Source organism: Lycium ferocissimum, chromosome 4 (assembly GCF_029784015.1).
Source record: "Lycium ferocissimum isolate CSIRO_LF1 chromosome 4, AGI_CSIRO_Lferr_CH_V1, whole genome shotgun sequence".
In the NCBI taxonomy this organism is placed as follows: domain Eukaryota; kingdom Viridiplantae; phylum Streptophyta; class Magnoliopsida; order Solanales; family Solanaceae; genus Lycium; species Lycium ferocissimum.
In genome coordinates, this window is record NC_081345.1 from 44,377,490 (window position 1) to 44,396,502 (window position 19,013).

Genomic DNA, 19,013 nt, shown 5'->3' on the forward strand with positions numbered 1-19,013 from the left:
TTAATTTTTCATTAACTAAACTTGTTCATTTTGGTTGTTTAATTGAAAGGGAACACAAAGAAAGAAAGAAAGAAAGTATTCTTCATCATTATTCAGAAGTTTTGAATTTGGGTACTAGAATGATTTTTTTTAGGAGAGAAGTATCGGGCAACGAGCAAGAAACAAAAAAGTAAATATTCTCTATTAAAAGTTATGGTGAAATGGATAAGATCCCTCTATTTTTAACTAGAAGTGTCGGGTTCGAACCCTGAGAATGGAGAAATTTTTTTTGTAATAAGGAGCATTTTTCTTTGACGATCCTTACGCGATGCAAATCTCAATTAATTGAGACCGCAAAACGAGTACCTAGCACCAAATGAAAAACTTTAAAAAAAAAACTATTCTCCGTCAAAAGTCAATGATAGGAGAAGGAGGAAAAGACTGGGAAGATCAAGAAGAATATGGGGGGATGATTTTGAACTGTAGAGACTAGGAAGTCAAAGGTGTACAGCATTGAATAATTCATCTTTTTCACTTTTGTTTTTTGGGCTAAGGAATCTTTTTCACATTCTAATTAATCAAAGGTGTTTTTAAAAAAACTAAAATTAAGGTAAGTTATATTATAAAAATCATTCTTATGTCAGTTTGGCATGTTTAGATGGGTGTAGAAGTGTTCGAGATAATTGTTGCAGGTGAATAATAGACTCTGATAAGATATTCTTAGAATTAAAAGTTGATAAAAATGTCAAGAGAAGATACAGGGTAAGATTTTGATACATGTGTATGGAAAAAAGAATTATTTTTCTTAGCTAAGACAAAACATTCTTATGGTAACCATACACTAGATGATCTCATTAAGAAAATTATTATTTTTTCTAGTATCAATTATTTCATCAGTTTAATTTTATGTGTCTATGTTTAACTATATAAAATTTAAGAAAAAAAATTACTTTTCCCGTTTCATTTTATATGTTTTAATTGGACTAAAAACAAAGTTTAAAAATGTAAAAATAACTTTTAAATCTTGTAATTTTAAACTAAAGGTATGTATAACATACCGAAAATTCCTTTTGAGTTTGGTGGTGTTGGACATGCCATGTCATTTCTATAAGAGAATGACATTTTTTAGTAAAAATGTTGGAATTAAAAACTTACTTGATATAGAAAGATGAATTTTTTTCAAAGGAGATAGTTAAACTTGTAGAACTTGTAATCTCAAATATGTCATGATATTTTTGTGACTATAAAATACATCATTAAGAGTAATATGAAGAATTTAACATTAAATTAATTTTCTCAACTTTATAGCCGCCTTTAATCTTCTCAACTAAGTTGAAGGAATTACAATTCTTGGATATCAAGTCAGAAGAAGACTTGTTATTTGACCATTAGTACAAGTAAAATTATTCAATTGATTAAGAAAATAAGAAAAACAGATGTGGATGGAAGTCCCAATAAATTAAAGCAGCAGCTATTGACCTTCATTCGTATACTATATTAATTCATTCGTAGACTATATTAAATTTTGGGTTAATATCAGTTTTAGTCCCTCAATGACGGATAAATTCAATTTTAGTCCTTGTATTTAACTAAGAACATTTACTTGAAATGTGCATTTTTGATCCATTTACTTATAAATATTCACAAATTTCAGAATTATTAAATATTGCACCGTTTAATTACCCATATGTTATGTTAAATCTGCATTGTTATTTCATATTTTTGGGTAGTATTACTTCTATAACTAGTCCAAATATAACATATTTCTGCCTAAAAGGACCAAAAGCAACCATTTTAATTAATTAAAGATGAAATGTGTTGTGTCATATATTTACAATGATCAAAATTAGAATTTCTCAATAACTAAGAGACTATAAGTGTTATTCTCCCTAATTTTTTAAAAATTATTATTTTCCCTATTTCAAGATCAAATGACGATTTAACTTTCCTCCTACCATGATTGGACTTGTCTTGTAATAAATTCCTAGTAGTATGAACATGTGAGCTTCCAAGAAATGAACCTTTTAAACCTATCACTTTTACTATATACTTTTTTTTTTGTCCTATCAATTGGTATACTATAAGGTCTTTACACATCAAAAGGCACACATGAAGAAAGGCTCAAGAATTGAATCCATGAAATTTCTAGCTTCTTTGTTTATCTGCTTCAATTTTCTTTCAATTGTACTAGCAGTAGACACCATTAAAATTGATCAACCAATTAAAGATGGTGAAACAATTGTTTCAGCTGGTGGGGTTTATGAGCTTGGATTTTTCAGGCCTGGAAATTCAAGGAATCGATACATCGGAATATGGTACAAGAAAATATCAACTGGAACAGTTGTTTGGGTTGCTAACAGAAATGATCCACTAAATGACACTTCAGGTGTGTTGATGCTCAATCCTGATGGAATGTTAGTACTTGTTAATAGTACTAACGGGACGATTTGGTCGACAAATTCATCAACAACCTTGAAGAATCCAATAGCAAGATTGTTAGATTCAGGTAATCTTGTCATCAGTAAAGAAAATGAAAATAGATACAAAATTTTCGTCTGGCAGAGTTTCTATTATCCAGGGGATACTCTGTTGCCTGGAATGAAGCTCGGTCCCAAAATAATTTTCATGTTTCGTTTCTTGAGAGTCAAACAACATGAACTTTGACCAACATTTAACATTTATATTGTTATGATACTGATATGAGAATAATTACAACTTATACTCCCTCAAGTCCAAAATAATTGATGTTTTTAGGCTTGGGCACATGGATTAAGAAATTCACTTACTCCTAAAATTAATAGAGGTTTTGACTAGATACCCTTAATTGTGATTTTTTTTTCCTTTTTAGATTGACATAATTATCATGACTATTAGGAATGTGTCGAGTAAATATGGGAAAAAGAATTAAATACCTTCTTGGTTTTGTGAAACATTAATTATTTTGGACCAGCTTTTAAAGGCTAAAACATCAATTATTTTGGACTGGAGGGAGTAGTACTTTTTGTCTAGTTTTTAACTATCTAAATTTCAGTTTTAAAGTATTGAGTTAATCTAATCTAATCTGATTCAGGTAATCTTGTCATCAGGGAAGAAAATGATAATAGATCTGAAATTGTCGCCTGGCAAAGTTTCGATTATCCAGGGGATACTCTGTTACCTGGAATGAAGCTCGGACGGAATTTGGTAACGGGCCTGGATTGGTATATGTCGTCATGGAAAAGCCCGGATGATCCTGCTATAGGTGAATTTGTAGACAGGATGGATATTCAGGGGTATCCACAGTTATTTGTATGGAAAGGTTCTTCTATTGCATTTAGTTCAGGTCCCTGGACTGGTTTAGCATTTAGTGGTAGTCCTAGTTTGCAACCGAATACGTATTTTACATTCGGGTTTGTGCTTAATAAGGAGGAAGTTTATTACAAATATGATCTTAAAAATGGATCATTGCCCACCAGGGTGGTGTTAACCTCAACTGGATTGATAAATCACTATACCTGGATCGATCGAACACAAGAATGGTTCCTTTATTTAACAGCACAATCTGATAACTGTGATCGTTTCGCATTGTGTGGTCCCTATGCGAGATGTGTCATTAACAACTCGCCCCCGTGTGACTGTTTACGGGGTTTTGAGCCGAAGCATCCACAGCAATGGGACGCAGCAGACTGGTCCAGCGGATGTGTTAGGAGGACTCCATTGGCGTGTCAGCAAGATGGATTTAGGAAATTTACGGGGATTAAAGTGCCTGACACGCGGAAATCATGGTATAACGAGAGCATTGGACTTGAGGAATGCAAGAAGTTGTGTTCGGGGGATTGTAACTGTACAGCCTACTCGAATATGGATGTTCGAAATGGTGGAAGCGGATGTTTGCTCTGGTTCGGGGACCTCATCGATATCAGGGAACTTAGTCCGAATCAGGAGGACCTGTTTGTTAGGGAAGCTGCTTCAGAAGTAGGTAATAACTACTTACTGTTTTTCGTTTTTACGTTGATTAGGTAATGTGTTCCTTGGTAAATGGCCTAAAGATTGAGTAATGTAGGCAAATAGAATCTTTATCCTTACTACAGGCAGACCTCTCTATAACAACATTTCCCTGTAACAACCATATTTTATGTCGAACCGAACTTTCATGTTATGTTATGTTATACTCCCTATGTTCTCTATAACAACATTTCGCTATAACAGCCAAAAAAAATATTGGAACAAACAATGCTGTTATAGGGAGGTTTGACTTGTATATTGAACTTGATCTTGTTTCTCAAGACGACAAACATGTATGTAAAATTTGACCAAGTATGTGTCTAGTCCAAAGACTCAATAGTTAGCTCGTGTTGTTTTCAGTCAATAAAAAAGCATTTACTGCACATTGGTGCCATCGTTCTGTCACTCAAAGACAGAACCTTTCCTTTTTTTTTTGTCCAACAAATCGAGCGATATTTCTGGTGCTATCTATTGGATAGCTTCAATTTCTGTTGGAAACTCATGAATGTGAATCGTATTTTTATGACAATGTTACAATTATCTAATTGATCTAAGGACTACCTATCGACAGATCAAGACAAGAAACGGAAGAAAAAGAAGTCAAGGCTGATTGCAATTGTATCAGCAGTAGTTGCGACTTGTGTACTCAGCCTTCTAGCTTGGTGTGCATTCCACAGAAGAAAAAAGAGAACACGTAAACAACTATCTTTCATTGTTGTCAAAAGATAGTGTTTCTAACGTTCTGTTTTATATCCGGCTAATGTATAAATATTTCCAATTGATTGCTCATTTTAAAGGTAGGGAAGTTGGAACGGAAGATATGGAGTTACCATTATTTGATTTAGTTACTGTTGCTACCGCCACTAAGAACTTCTCTTCTGCTAATGTGATTGGAGAAGGCGGATTCGGACCTGTTTATAAGGTACAATAACTATTCCATCGTCGAATTATAGCTTTAAAAAATGACATCTTTGACACTTTGATTCTCAAAAAATTCAGGGTAAACTACGAAATGGACCCGAGATAGCGGTGAAGAGGCTTTCGGAATACTCAGGACAAGGTCTACAAGAGTTGAAAAATGAAGTGATACTAATATCCAAACTACAACATAGGAATCTTGTCAAGCTTTTGGGGTGTTGCCTTGAAGGAGAAGAGAGGATGCTCATTTATGAGTTTCTGCCCAACAATAGCTTGGACTATTTCATTTTTGGTCCGGTTCTCTTGACTAGTTACCTTAATACAATGTTGCTTGTATCCTCCAAAAAATGTTGTTGCATTCGTTTCGGATCCTCAAAAGATGCACTACTTCTAGAGGATCCAACATGGATGAGCAACATAGCCTAACTATTTATTTCTGACATTTTACTGAATGAACTACAAATTGCAGATCAAAGCAGAAAAGGATCACTTCCTTGGAGAAATCGCTACGAAATCGCGATGGGAATATCTCGAGGCCTTCTCTATCTTCACCAGGACTCAAGATTAAGAATTATTCACAGGGACCTGAAGACCAGCAACATTTTGCTGGACACTGACTTGAATCCCAGGATTTCTGATTTCGGCCTAGCTAAAATATTTGGTGCAGAGCAAACGGAAGGAAAAACAAATCGAGTAATCGGAACATAGTAAGTTTTACAAACCTCTATGATAGATTTTTTTTTTTTTTTTGTTTGTTACAATCAACAAGTTCATCGACTTAACTTTGATGCATTCTGCAGCGGATACATGTCCCCAGAGTATGCTGTTGATGGGAAATATTCAGTGAAATCCGATGTCTTCAGCCTTGGCGTGCTTTTACTCGAACTTGTCAGTGGCAGAAAGAACAGGAAGTTTCATCATGTGAGTCATCATCATAATCTTTTGGGACATGTAAGTACATATGGCACTAAATTTTTATCCTTCAGCCTCTTTTTTTACTAAAACTCGACCTGTCTGAGCTTACTCACATTACTGATCCAAAGCCCCATAAAGGAAGAGGGTTGTGGTAGACTAGCAGCCAGCATAAAGCTAGTGAATTCATGAAGAATCCTCATAACACAGTAGAGACTGAGGCGTTGTAGTAGTTGTTTTTGTAGCCTCTTTTTTACTAACAGATGTATAATTCACGACGAATCCTCATGTAAGTACATATGGCACTAAATTTTAATACTTTAGCCACTTTTTTTTAAGCATAAAACTCGACTTGTCTGAGCTTACTCACATTACCGGTCACAAGCTCCCATAAAGGAAGAGGGTAGTTAATTTATGACGAATCCTCATAATAGAGTTGAGACTGAGGTTATATATACATACATATATATATATATGCACACACATACATACGTACTAATATTGCCGGTCCCAAGACACCACAAAGGAAGAGGATTGTGGTAGGCAAGCAGCCAATATAAAACTAGTCAATTCATGACGAATCCTCACAATACAGTTGTGACCAAGGCGTTGTAGTAGTCGCCGTTGTAGCCTCTTTTGAACTAATGCATTTGTATAACTGTGTTGTGGTAATACCTTCAGGCATGGTTACTATGGAATGAAGGAAAGGCATTGGAACTGATGGATGAATGTTTAAAAGAATCATATGTTGAATCACAAGTGTTGACATGCATTCAAGTAAGTTTATTGTGTGTACAAAAACTCCCAGAGGACAGGCCTACAGTGGCATCAGTAGTTTTCTGGTTAAGCAATGAAGGTGTGGAATTGCCTCAACCAAAGCAGCCTGGGTTCTTTATAGAGAGGGATTCAACTGAATCAAATGAGTCAACTGATGAAAGATGTCTCACTGGCAATGAACTTTCACTAACAATTCTTGAGGCAAGATAGACAAAGGTTTTCTCCATGTACTAGTACTACTAACCAATTAGTATACAAAATTCCACTTCAAGAGAAATGAACTGAATTTGTAGATTTATGTCTTTTTATATTATCCTGTGTTGCTCGGGATCTTCAAAAATGCCGCCAGATGCGTGTCGGATCCTCCGAAAGTAGTGCATTTTTGGAGTATCCGATATGGGCACGACAACATTTTTGGAGAGTCCGAGCAACATAGATTATTTCATCATTGTTTAATCGTCCTTTGGAAGGGGAATCTTGGTGCAATGGTAAGAGTTGCAGTCGTGTGACCAGGAGGTTACGGGTTCAAACCGTGGAAACAACCTCTTGCAGGAATGCAGATGAATTTATTGTCTGTCGTTGGCCTTTATGTTAGAATCAGTCAGGGACCTGCGAGGCGGTAAGGCTGCGTACAATAGACTCAATGTGGTCCGGCCCGTTCCAAGATCCGTGCACGACAGGAGCTTAGTACACCGAACTGCCTTTTGTGTAATCAATCTTTAGATACTGTACTGGACATAAAGAATTGGGCTAGCCTGAGGAGAAACCTTCTGAATCACTTGGAAAATAGGGCTCATCAGTCCTACAAAAGCATCTACAAATGTGTATGCTCTTGTCCCTTTGGGGGGACATCCTTTAAAATAGGAACGATACAGAAAAGACTGAAACGGTCCCTGCACAAGGATGAAACGAGCAAGTTGAAAAATGGTCCAAATGTACTGGAGCATGGTTTCTCCCCATGTTGCTTGGACCCTGCAAATATGCCAATGAGTGTGTGTCTGATCCTCCAAATGTAGTACATTTTGGAGGATCTGACGCAGTTGTGGCAGCACTTTAGAGAGTCCGAGCAACATAGGTTTCTAATTCATCTTCGTTTATATGAAAAATAAAAATAAAAATCAATGACTTCAATTGGCGGGCTTCAGTGTATAACTGGTGGATTATCTTTTGATGTCAATTGTGGAAATCAAGCTTGTAAGTTGAGAAATTATTGGCTTCCCTCTGTATTGTAGTTACAATTCCATGTCTAGTTTATCTTTTTCAGAGTTGCATCAAGTTGAAACAATTGTACCAAGGTATTGATATCTAAAGGGATTTCAGACAGTAATCCATTTATTACTTGATTTTGCGCAAGTCGCTCATAAATAATTCTCACTGATTTTTCATGAAAAAGACTTACTCAGGCTCGATGTTTGCATCAAAACAAATAAGTGTATGACAACTGTCTTTTACATACTCTCCCATTTGTAGTTTATGTGAACCTATTTGATTGGATACATTGTTTAAAAAAATAAGGAATAATTAAAACTTGAGGTCTTAAATATGCCATAACATATATGTGGCTATAAGTGTTTTGAAACTTATGATTTTAAATATTTATGTGACTATAAAAGCTTTTCATTAAAAGCAAAAACAAAGTTTAAGTTAATTTTTTTCTTCAAAATTCTAGAAAGGGGTCGCTCTTCTTTAAATGAAGTAAAAAGAAATTAGGTTCACGTAAATCAAAATGGACGTATTTGGGGAAAAGTAATGCGATTTGGTATAAACATTATGGGTGGATGAGTATTTTTCAACTTTACATATCCCCTTCCCTTAATTTTCTTGTTAAAAATTTATATAAATTTGCACTCAAGGATGTAGCCTAGTGGTCAATGAAGTGGGATCAAACCTTGGAAATCAAGGTGCAGTTTACGGGCAGAGATAAAAAAAAAAAAAAAATTATAGGCGATTTTTTCTCATTTGTCTAAATTTTTGTAGACAAAATTAACCACCCGATACCTATACTGCTGGAAGGCAGCACACACAAACTGCCCGAACACCGCAATAATAAAAAAATAAAAAAACAATTTTATATAGACTCAAGTATGAAAGAATATGGACATGGAGGCAAGCCACGTTTAAAACAAGAAATAAATCGAGGAAGCCGCAGTGCAACTTCCAATTGTGGCCAGGGAAATTGAATGATCATGAAAGTTAGACCCTGATATGGTACGTATTAGCAAAATAGATTTTCCAATTTTTTTATTTTTCCCCTGGTGTTCGATATCTGCTTCGGTAAATTGGGATTAATTGTGCTCGGATACGTTCTACTTTCGGAGTAAAGCGCTCTTTATCAAAGACGATTCCATTTTCAGAGTTCGAACCCGGAACTTCAAATTAAGGATGAGAGGTACTTATCACTTGTCCAATCATTAAGAGGTACTTATCACTTGTCCAATCATTTTTTTGGTTTTACATCTGTTATTCAGTATCAGCTTTGGAATCTGACTAATCGGGATTAATTGTGTCGGATAAGTTCCAATTTTGAGAATAAAACGCTCCCTATCAGAGACGACTTCATTCTTAGAACTCGAACACAAGATTTCTAATTAAGAATGAAGTGACAGTTACTAGCCACCACGCTTTTTGGTGGTTTTCTGTTGTCCAATCCATTCTCGAAGTTTGTCCCATTCATTCGTGAAGTTTGTCCCAAGGAATCTTCACTATTTATATATTCTACTTGTCTCCTGAAAAAAACAAATAAAGCCTATTTTATTCATTGTCCTCAAGTTGCCATGGTCACAAGATGCATAACCATGGTCACAAGATGCATTCACAATTTATGAGTTCAAGATTTCTGGTTTCTTGGCCACTCTTTTTCATATGAATCTTCTTTACTGATTCTGTCAGTTTTGTGTTGGGGAAACAACCCATTCCAGTACCTGCTATACTCTAGGGAGAAGCATCCAAGAGCATGGCCGAGTAATCAATAAAATGGGTTAAGAATTGAAGTTTCAGGTTCAAAGTACAGTCGAGGTCAAAACACAAGGTGATTTCTTTCCGGTGCGTGCAAGCTAGTCAAGACACCACGATTATCTACTTAAACACTAGGTGGTTTCTTCTCATATGTCCAAGCTTTTGTGGCTAGAGCTACCCGCTGATGGGCGGAGCTAGGATACCGGAAGAGGGTTCATCTGAATACATATAAGATATCAACAATATTTTTTAGGTCTATATAGCAGATGTTGAATCCCCTTGCTTCTTTGTATATTTACTTCTTTATTGTTTGAATCCCCTTAATAAAAATCCTCGCTCCGCCACTGTTAATCTGATACCTGGACTGGCGGGAGGTAGCACGTACCCTGTGGAATAAGTCAACAATACCAACAGCATACCCAATGTAATCTCACAAGTGGGGTCTGGGAGGGTAAGATGTACGCAGACCTTACTCCTACCTTTATGGGGTAGAGAGGAAGACCCTCGGCTCAAAAGAAATGTACCAATGCAAGATTGTAAGAAAAATAAAAGAGCAAAATACAAGACAAGTGCAACAACAGACGCATCGAAGGATAAGAAATTACTCGTTAACTAAATAATATTACTAAAAGGAAGAAGAGGAGAGGATATATAGCCCCAGCCTCTCCCACGCGGAGTGCGACAACACTCAGCTACCAACTAACCTTCTACCTAATCTTCGACCTCCATACCTTCCTATCTAAGGTCATGTCATCATCAAATTAAGTCATGGCATGTACGCCCTATCTAATTAGTTGAGCCTATTAATTGAGGAGTGTGCGCAGTTTTGAACCTAAAACAATTTAAACACTTACAATTAATGGCGCGCAGAGAAGTTGCGCTGGAATGAGCTCGATAAGTCAGGGACCCATATAACTTTTTACAATTGTCCACAAACATCTTTATCATCTGAACAGAAAAAAGGAATGATTCAAAAGCAATGTACTCGCTAAAAAACGAGCTACATTTTATAACAAGACAGATTATTCCAATGATTTATGACTTTCATGTAACTTCCAGGAAGGAGAACTAGATATTATAACCAACCTTAGATTACTACAACTCCCAAAAATATACATATAAATATATACACATCATCTTCTCGTACCAATAGCCTCAGGTTATCCCCAACAAATTCAATCATTCGCAATAGTACCTTTCTGCACCTTTCGTTTCCACTCTTCTTTTGCGGCAAAGGACTATTTTTGCATTGGTTCTCTCGAGGTCCGGGTTGGACCGAACTACCTTTAGTGAAGAGGGTTCAATTGAATAACTTATAGTGTAAAAAGGGCGAAGAAAATCTTTTGTGTGTGTATGTATATGTATATTGAATATCTCTGACGTAAGAGAAGCTTTTACTGTAACGGTAAAAGGCGGTTCAAAATTTACTTTCGGTCGCAGGTTCAGATTTCATTCTCACATAAGGAAAGCTTCTACTGTGGCAATAAAAGGTTTTTCATGATTTACTTTAGGTCGCAGGTTCAAATTTCAAGTGTGTCATTCTTGCATTATTATTTCAAGTTCCCTACTTCCCTAGTTGGAATTCCTATAACTCCGTCTTGAGGTGTGATATTTTTGCATTATCTTAACTTCCCTCATCAGAAAATTTCAACTCCGCCCAAATCTCATAAGGCGTGACATTCCTGCGTTATTTTAACTTCCGTGATCAGAATTTTCAACTCCGCTCGAATTTTAGGTGTGATATTCTCGCGTTATTTCAACTTCCCTTGTCATAATTTTCAACTCCACTCAGATCTCATCAAGTGTGTCATTCTTGTATTATTTAAACTTCCCTTATCAAAATTTCCAACTCTGCTCAAATCTCATCAAGTGTGACATTCTTGCAATATTTTAACTTCCCATGTCAGAATTTCCAACTCCACTGAAATAGCAGGTGTGACATTCTTGTATTATTCTAAACTCCCTTGTCGAAATATCTACTTTCGTCAGGTGCGACCTTTTAGCGTTACTTTAACTTCCCGTGTCAGCTATGATCTCGTGCATGGCGGCAGTTGATCATGAGGACCCTTTTGGCTTTGAAGATTATTTTCCATCAATGATTGATTCATTGGGGGTTGAAAGGTTCATAGAGGAACTATGCAATGGTTTCTTCTTGCTAATGGATGTAAGTGTAGGGCTAATCACCTTTGAAAGCTTGAGGAGGAGCACAATCTTGATGGGGTTGCATGAATTGAGAGATGATGAGCTTGTTTGCATGTTGGCTGAAGGAGATTTGGATGGAGATGGAGCTCTTAATCAGATGGAGTTTTGTAAACTCATGTTTAAATTGAGTCCGGGATTATTGATGGATAGATCCACGTAACGAATTGATTACTTAATTGGGAATTTTGCTATAATTATCTAGTATTCGGTACTTATTGCTTTGGATTTTCAATGCTAATCCCTTTTTCGAAGTAAAGGCGATTAGGCAAAAGCGGCGACAAAACTTGGGATCTCTCTACTCCAAGCCCCAAACATGCCGAAGCAAATACACGAGATCAAGGATTTCCTTCTCACTGCTAGAAGGAAGGATGCTCGGTCAGTGAAGATCAAGAAGAACAAGGATATGGTCAAGTTCAAGGTTCGCTGCTCCAAATATCTCTGCACACTTTGTGTGCCCGACTTCGAGAAGGCTGACAAATTGAAGCAATCACTTCCCCCAGGTTTGAGTGTGCAAGACCTCTGAAGATGGAAAGCGGCAATCTTTTTCCTTATAAGTTATTAGACAATGGAGAAATTTGAAAGAACTCCTATGTTTGTTGTTCCTTCATATTTTCTTGCCTTTCTTAAGGTGTCTTTAGTATTGAGCATTTAGACATTAATATGAACCCTTGTTTTGTCAAATGAATTTTGATTGTTAGATGGCAAAAAAAAAAAAAAGTAAAGGCGATTCGCAAGAGTGTGTTTGATGAATAGATGAGTCTTTAGTCTCTTAACAACAATTGAATAGAGACTTTATTTTTTTCCTACTTTGAGATAAGGAGGATGTATTAATTGATCTGCCTTGTAAAATGATGAATGGCCATAGTGTATCTAGCGATTTCTAATTTGTGATACCGATATGTAATCTATTTGCTTCATTTTATATAAGGATGTTATTTAGATTGGATAATGGAATTTGAAAAGGTAAGATTAAAACTCAAAGGTTAAGAGTTCCGGGTGAGCACCAAAAACCCGACAACAAACTTGCGGGGGTAATAATTCTTTTCAGCACCAACTAGTTGTCAATGGTGGAAAAATAGCAGCGGAGTGGTCATTTTGAATCTCTACGCTCTGCACTCTTTCTCCTTCGACCAGCTTTGTCTCGAAAAGGGTTTTCCTGGCAAAGGTTTTTAATGAAACAGTCGCTAGGCTGTTTACATGATTTTTCGGAAAGAAGGGAAAATTTTCCACTTCCCAGTCACATCTCAGTGAGTAACCGGAAAGTGGGGGGACTATCTGTATACGGTAAAAACCGATTTCAAGAGTTGGGTGAGTTAGGAAGCGACACGTAGCAAGAATGGCTAGTCAGCAGTGACTCAACATGATGACACCGGATACAAACCTGTGGTCGGATAAGGAAGAATTCAAGATGTGACCGTTATAGAGACATTACAGAAGACCCCAAGTTTCCTCCGGCCTTTATTATCCTTTATCACCTTTTAATTACCTTGTATTACAGCATTAATATTGGTAATTAAGGGGGCATGATTTTTGGTAGAGGTTCGTATTCTATTGTAAGGCCTCCAATTAATCCTAGCTTAACAATTATACTCTATTATCAGCAGCAATTTATAAAGCATTTCTTGTTCTTTTTGTACGGGAGGCTCAGAGCTAATCAAAGCCAAGTGTTCATCCGGAGTCAACACTATTGAAGAAACTCTTAGGGCTCATTCGGCTCAGGCTTATTATATTACATTTTCTGTCTTATATTTACTTGATTTCACTATCAATTGTTATTTAATTATTCTTTTCTTTAACAAATCAATTCACATATCCTTTAAATCACTAACAAATTCAACTATACCTTTTTTGGGGTAAATAGTATTAAATACTCACTTCAAATAATTTTTCAAATCCAATAAATATATGCACTAATTAATTTGGGTACATTGGCAAATTATACACTTCATTTATTATTTCTTAAATGGTGTGCATCATCAAAAGTGCACAAGTAAAATTGAACGGATGGAGTATATCATTACACAAGAAGACAGGCAGCGTTCGATGATCGATGACAAAACAATATCTCTATTGTATTTTTTTTATAAACAATTCCTCACCTGACATTAAATTAAACACGTGAACTTGAATAAAAGAATCCGCTTGATAGACCCAAGGCTCAAATATCACTCACTCGACACGGTTAAAAGTAGATTACCACGGATTTAAATTTAAACTTCATGAGTTTTGGATTTTAAAATAATGATCTCAAATATTAGTCATTGAGTCCTGATTGAATATATATATATATATGTACTGAGTCAAAATTATTGAATTTTATCTAATCTGTATATTAAAGTTTATATCCGAACGTAGACCGGTTGAGCGAATTATTGAAAAATTATGCATTTTGCCAACTGCTATGTCTCTTCAATGGCACGAAGATATGATAATATGTGAATATGATCAATAACAACAGATTTAGAGTATGATTTAAATTGCTCTGATGACTTGATACATATCTCCAAGTGTGATGGAATAGATGAAACTTCTTCTCCCTTTACTAAGGTCTTTCGATTCAAACCTAAGAATGAATAATTTTTTTAATAGTAGTGATGGAGCTAAAAATTCTAATAAAGAAATTCAGAAAAATGTAATATGCCACATCTACAAATTTTTAACCGCTTTTACCTCTACACTAATGATATCTTATTTTATTTCAAGAGTATTCAAAAATATATAATACAAAAAGAAAGTTTTTATTGCGCACTGTAACTTTCGGACAGAGGGATACAACATGTGACTCCATTACTGTTTAGATAGGATGCTTTTGGGTAAATGATATCTTGTGTTCGTGTCTTGGATTAGAGAACTTATTAGTGGCCCTACTCCTGACCCCAGAATTTAGAGTTCCAAATGTTAGCAAATAGACCTTCGATCGTACTCAATGCAAGAGTTAATTATAATTTGTATTTTTTATCGCATAGTCGAAATTAACTTAACAATCCCCACGCCCAGCCTACCAACTAGATGACCAGCATAACATACTAACAACAGGTAATCAAATCAATTTTCAAATCCTAAATCAATTTAAAAAAAAATGGAGAGAATTGTCGAAACCATATAAAAATTAATTTCCATCTCACAATCGATGTGGAAAATCTAAACACCGATACTAAAATGATTAAGAAAAAGAAATGGTAATTAATTAAGAAAGAGGTATTCGAGTATTTGAAATGTGATGTGAAGCTCATATATATGTCCTTTACCCAAAACCTTATTTTTATGATTTAAAGTTGAATCCAATATACTCCTCCATTCATTTTTATTTGTCAAAAGATTTTTAAAAATAAATTTTCATTTTTTCTTTGTCACTTTTAGCATAAATTTGTTCTTTTTAAATTTATTTTACCCATAGTATTAAATAAGTCAAATCATTTTTCAAATCCAATAAAAATATGCACTAATTAATATGAGATTGGAATTATACCTTATTTATTACACAAGAAGTATACCATTACACAAGAAGACAGGCAGTGTTCGATGATTGATGACAAAACAATATCTATTGTAAATTTTGTCAAAAAAAATTCCTCACCTGACATTAAATTAAACACGTGGTAGACCCAATGCTCAAATATCACTCACTCGACACGTTTAAAAGTAGATTGCCACGGATATAAATTTAAACTTCATGAGTTTTGGATTTTAAAATAATGATCTCAAATATTAGTCATTGAGTCCTGATTGAATTATCTTAAGGTCCCTCACCAGAAATTTTCAACTCCGCCCAAATCTCATAAGGTGTGACATTCTTGCGTCATTTCAACTTTCGTTTTCAGATTACACTCGAATTTGTGTGTGACATGCTTGTGTTATTTCACTTCCCTTGTCATAATTTTCAACTCCACTCAAATCTCATCAAATGTGACATTCTTGTATTATTTTAACTTCCCTTATCAAAACTTCCAACTCCGCTCAAATCTCATCGTGTGGCATTCTTGCAATATTTTAACTTCCCATGTTAGAATTTCCAACTCCACTGAAATACCAGGTGTGACATTCTTGTATTATTCTAAACTCCCTTATCGAAATATCTACTTTCGTCAAGTGTGACCTTCTAGCATTACTTTAACTTTCCGTGTCATAGTTTCTAACTCCACCAGCTATGATCTCGTGCATGGCGGCAGTTGGCTTTGAAGATTATTTTCCATCAATGATTGATACATTGGGGGTTGAAAGGTTCATAGAGGAACTATGCAATGGTTTCTTCTTGCTAATGGATGTAAATGTAGGTCTTATCACCTTTGAAAGCTTGAGGAGGAACACAATCTTGATGGGATTGAATGAATTGAGAGATGATGAACTTCTTTGTATGTTGGCTGAAGGAGATTTGGATGGAGATGGAGCTCTTAATCAGATGGAGTTTTGTACACTTATGTTTAAATTGAGTCCGGGATTATTGATGGATGGATCCACGTAATGAATTGATTACTTGGGAATTTTGCTATAATTATCTGGTATTCGGTACTTATTGGTTCGGATTTTCAATGCTAATCCCTTTTTTGGAGTAAAGGCGGTTCGCAAGAATGTGTTGGATGAATAGATGAGTCTTTAGTGTCTTAACAACAATTGAATAGAGGCTCTTTTTTTTCCCCCTATTTTGAGAGAAGGAGGATGTATTAATTGCTCTGCCTTGTAAAATGATGAATGACCATAGTGTATCTAGCGATTTCTAATTCGTGATAACGGTATGTAATCTATTTGCTTCATGTTATATAAGGATGTTATTTAGATTGGATAATGGAATTTGAAAAGGTAAGATTAAAATGAGTTCCGGGTGAACACCAAAAACCCGAGAGCAAACTTGCGGTGGTAATAATTCTTTTCAGCACCAACCAGTTGTCAACGGTGGAAAAATAACAGCGGAGTTGTCATTTTGAATCCCTACGTTCTGCACTCTTTTTTCCTTCGACCAGTTTTTGTCCCGAAAAGGATTTTTCTTGCAAAGGTTTTTAATGAGACAATCGCTAGGGTGATTACATGACTTTTTGGAAAGAAGGGAAAAATCTTCCACTTCCCGGTCACATCTCAGTGAGTAACCGAAAAGTGGGGGGCCTATCTGTATACGGTAAAAATCGATTTCAAGAGTTGGGCGAATTAGGAAGCGACGCGTAGCAAGAATGGCCAGTCAGCAGTGACTCAACCATGATGACACCGGATACAAACCTATGGCCAGATAAGGAGCAATTCAAGATGTGACCGTTATAGAGACGTTACAGAAGACCCCAAGCTTCATCCGGCCTTTATTAGCTTTTATTAGGCTTTATCACCCGTTATTATCCTTTATCACCTTTTAATTACATTTTATTGCAACATTAATATTGGTAATTAAGGGGGCATGATTTGTGGATCATGCACCCCATAACTCTAGTATAAGTAGAGGTTCGTATTCTATTGTAAGGCATCCAATTAATCCTAGCTTAACAATTATACTCTATTATCAGCAAATTTATAAAGCATTTCTTATTCTTTTTGTACCGGAGGCTCAAAGCTAATCAAAGCCAAGTGTTCATCCGGGGTCAACACTAATGAAGAAACTCTTACGGGCTCATTCGGCTCAGGCTTATTATATTACATTTTTTGCCTTATATTTACTTGATTTCACTATCAATTGTTATTTAATTATTCTTTTCTATAACAAATCAATTCACATATTCTTTAAACCACTAACAAATTCAACTGTACCTATTTTGGAAACATATTAAGTACTCACTTCAAATCATTTTTCAAATCCAATAAATATATGCACTAATTAATATGGGTACATTGGTAAATTATGCACTTCATTTATTTTTTCTTAAATGGTGTGCATAGTCAAAAATGCATAAGTAAAAGTAAACGGAGGGAGTATATCATTACACAAGAAGACAGGCAGTGTTCGATGATTGATGACAAAACAATATCTATTGTAATTTTTGTCAAAAAGAATTCCTCACCCGACATTAAATTAAACACGTGAACTTGAATAAAAGAATATGCTTGGTAGACCCAATGCTCAAATATCACTCACTCGACACGTTTAAAAGTAGATTACCACGGATATAAATTTAAACTTCATGAGTTTTGGATTTTAAAATAATGATCTCAAATATTAGTCATTGAGTCCTGATTGAATATATATATATATATATATATATATATATATATACTGAGTCAAAATTATTGAATTTTGTCTAATCTGTATATTAAAGTTTATATCCGAATGTAGACCGGTTGAGCGAATTATTAAAAAATTATGCATTTTGCCAACTGCTATGTCTCTTCAATGCCACGAAGATATGATAATATGTGAATATGATCAATAACAACAGATTTAGAGTATGATTTAAATTGCTCTGATGACTTGATACATATCTCCAAGTGTGATGGAATGGATGAAACTTATTCTCCCTTTACTAAGGACTTTCGATTCTAACCTAAGAATGAATAATTTTTTTAATAGTAGTGATGGAGCTAAAAATTCTAATAAAGAAATTCAGAAAAATGTAAAATGCCACATCTACAATTTTTTAACCGCTTTACCCCTACACTAATGATATCTTATTTTATTTCAAGAGTATTCAAAAACATATAATACAAAAAGAAAGTTTTTATTGCGCACTGTAACTTTCGGACAGAGGGATGCAACATGTGACTCCATTACTGTTTAGATAGGATGTTTTTGGGTAAATGATATCTTGTGTTCGTGTCTTGGATTAGAGAACTTATTAGTGGCCCTACTCCCTGAATTTAGATTAGTGGAGCCGGTATGCAAGTTCCAAATGTTAGCAAATAGACCTTCGATCGTACTCAACCCAAGAGTTAATTATAACTCATGAGGGAGCATTATTTAAGACCATACAAAAACCAATTCCACATCGCATAGTCGAAATAGGATAACTTAACAATCCCCACGCCCAGCCTCCCAACTAGAGGTGACCAGCATAACATGGGGCCTAGCAACAGGTAATCCACGAATTGGGATGAGTAAGAGAAATTTCCGATATTATATCATGTTAAGAATTTAAACCTTGGGTCTAAATCAATTTAAAAAAGTATCTCATCACTTGAGAATTGTCCGAAACCATATAAAAATACTAATTTCCATCTCACAATCGATGTGGAAAATCTAAACACCGATACTAAAATGATTAAGAAAAAAGAAATGGTAATTAATTAAGAAAGAGGTATTCGAGTAGTTGAAATGTGATGTGAAGCTCATATATATGTCCTTTACCCAAAACCTAAATTCGTGTATGATTTAA

At 35.2% G+C, this 19,013-nt stretch overlaps 2 protein-coding genes, 1 long non-coding RNA gene and 1 other non-coding gene across 6 annotated transcripts; all 4 read left to right on the forward strand.

Annotated features, from left to right (window-relative positions):
- The first annotated feature begins 1,942 nt into the window (after positions 1-1,942).
- LOC132053218 (G-type lectin S-receptor-like serine/threonine-protein kinase At4g27290) lies at positions 1,943-7,923 on the forward strand. Of its 3 annotated transcripts, none has more exons than XM_059445141.1 (8): positions 1,943-2,485; positions 3,050-3,937; positions 4,535-4,657; positions 4,761-4,885; positions 4,963-5,173; positions 5,351-5,588; positions 5,682-5,802; positions 6,475-7,923. In XM_059445141.1, exons 1-8 carry the CDS (start codon positions 2,089-2,091, stop codon positions 6,778-6,780), a joined length of 2,409 nt encoding a protein of 802 aa, XP_059301124.1. In that variant the 5' UTR covers positions 1,943-2,088; the 3' UTR covers positions 6,781-7,923. The 3 variants fall into 3 exon arrangements, with proteins under 3 accessions (XP_059301124.1, XP_059301123.1, XP_059301125.1); XM_059445140.1 differs by having other exon boundaries at positions 1,945-2,485; positions 5,682-5,832; XM_059445142.1 differs by having other exon boundaries at positions 2,348-2,485; positions 3,066-3,937; positions 5,682-5,832.
- On the forward strand, positions 7,405-7,509 carry LOC132054985 (U6 spliceosomal RNA). The gene has a single exon (XR_009414455.1). It is a non-coding gene; the product is annotated as a U6 spliceosomal RNA (small nuclear RNA).
- Positions 7,924-10,463: 2,540 nt separating the features above from the next.
- Positions 10,464-11,724, forward strand: LOC132053220 (uncharacterized). Its single transcript, XR_009414088.1, has 2 exons — positions 10,464-11,458; positions 11,553-11,724. It is a non-coding gene; the product is annotated as an uncharacterized LOC132053220 (long non-coding RNA).
- Positions 11,725-11,976: 252 nt separating this feature from the next.
- On the forward strand, positions 11,977-12,426 carry LOC132053219 (large ribosomal subunit protein eL38-like). Its single transcript, XM_059445144.1, has one exon. The coding sequence runs from the start codon at positions 12,041-12,043 to the stop codon at positions 12,248-12,250; it is 210 nt and encodes a 69-aa protein (XP_059301127.1). The 5' UTR covers positions 11,977-12,040; the 3' UTR covers positions 12,251-12,426.
- Positions 12,427-19,013: the final 6,587 nt, after the last annotated feature.

Bases quoted from the DNA above. Each gene is read 5' to 3' on its own strand.
- LOC132053218 (XM_059445140.1), top strand. From the start codon at position 2,089: ATGAAGAAAGGCTCAAGAATTGAATCCATGAAATTTCTAGCTTCTTTG. The intron at 2,486-3,049 runs GTAATCTTGTCA...AATCTGATTCAG, and splicing joins AGCAAGATTGTTAGATTCAG to GTAATCTTGTCATCAGGGAA. The intron at 5,174-5,350 runs GTCCGGTTCTCT...TACAAATTGCAG, and splicing joins CTTGGACTATTTCATTTTTG to ATCAAAGCAGAAAAGGATCA.
- LOC132053219 (XM_059445144.1), top strand. From the start codon at position 12,041: ATGCCGAAGCAAATACACGAGATCAAGGATTTCCTTCTCACTGCTAGA.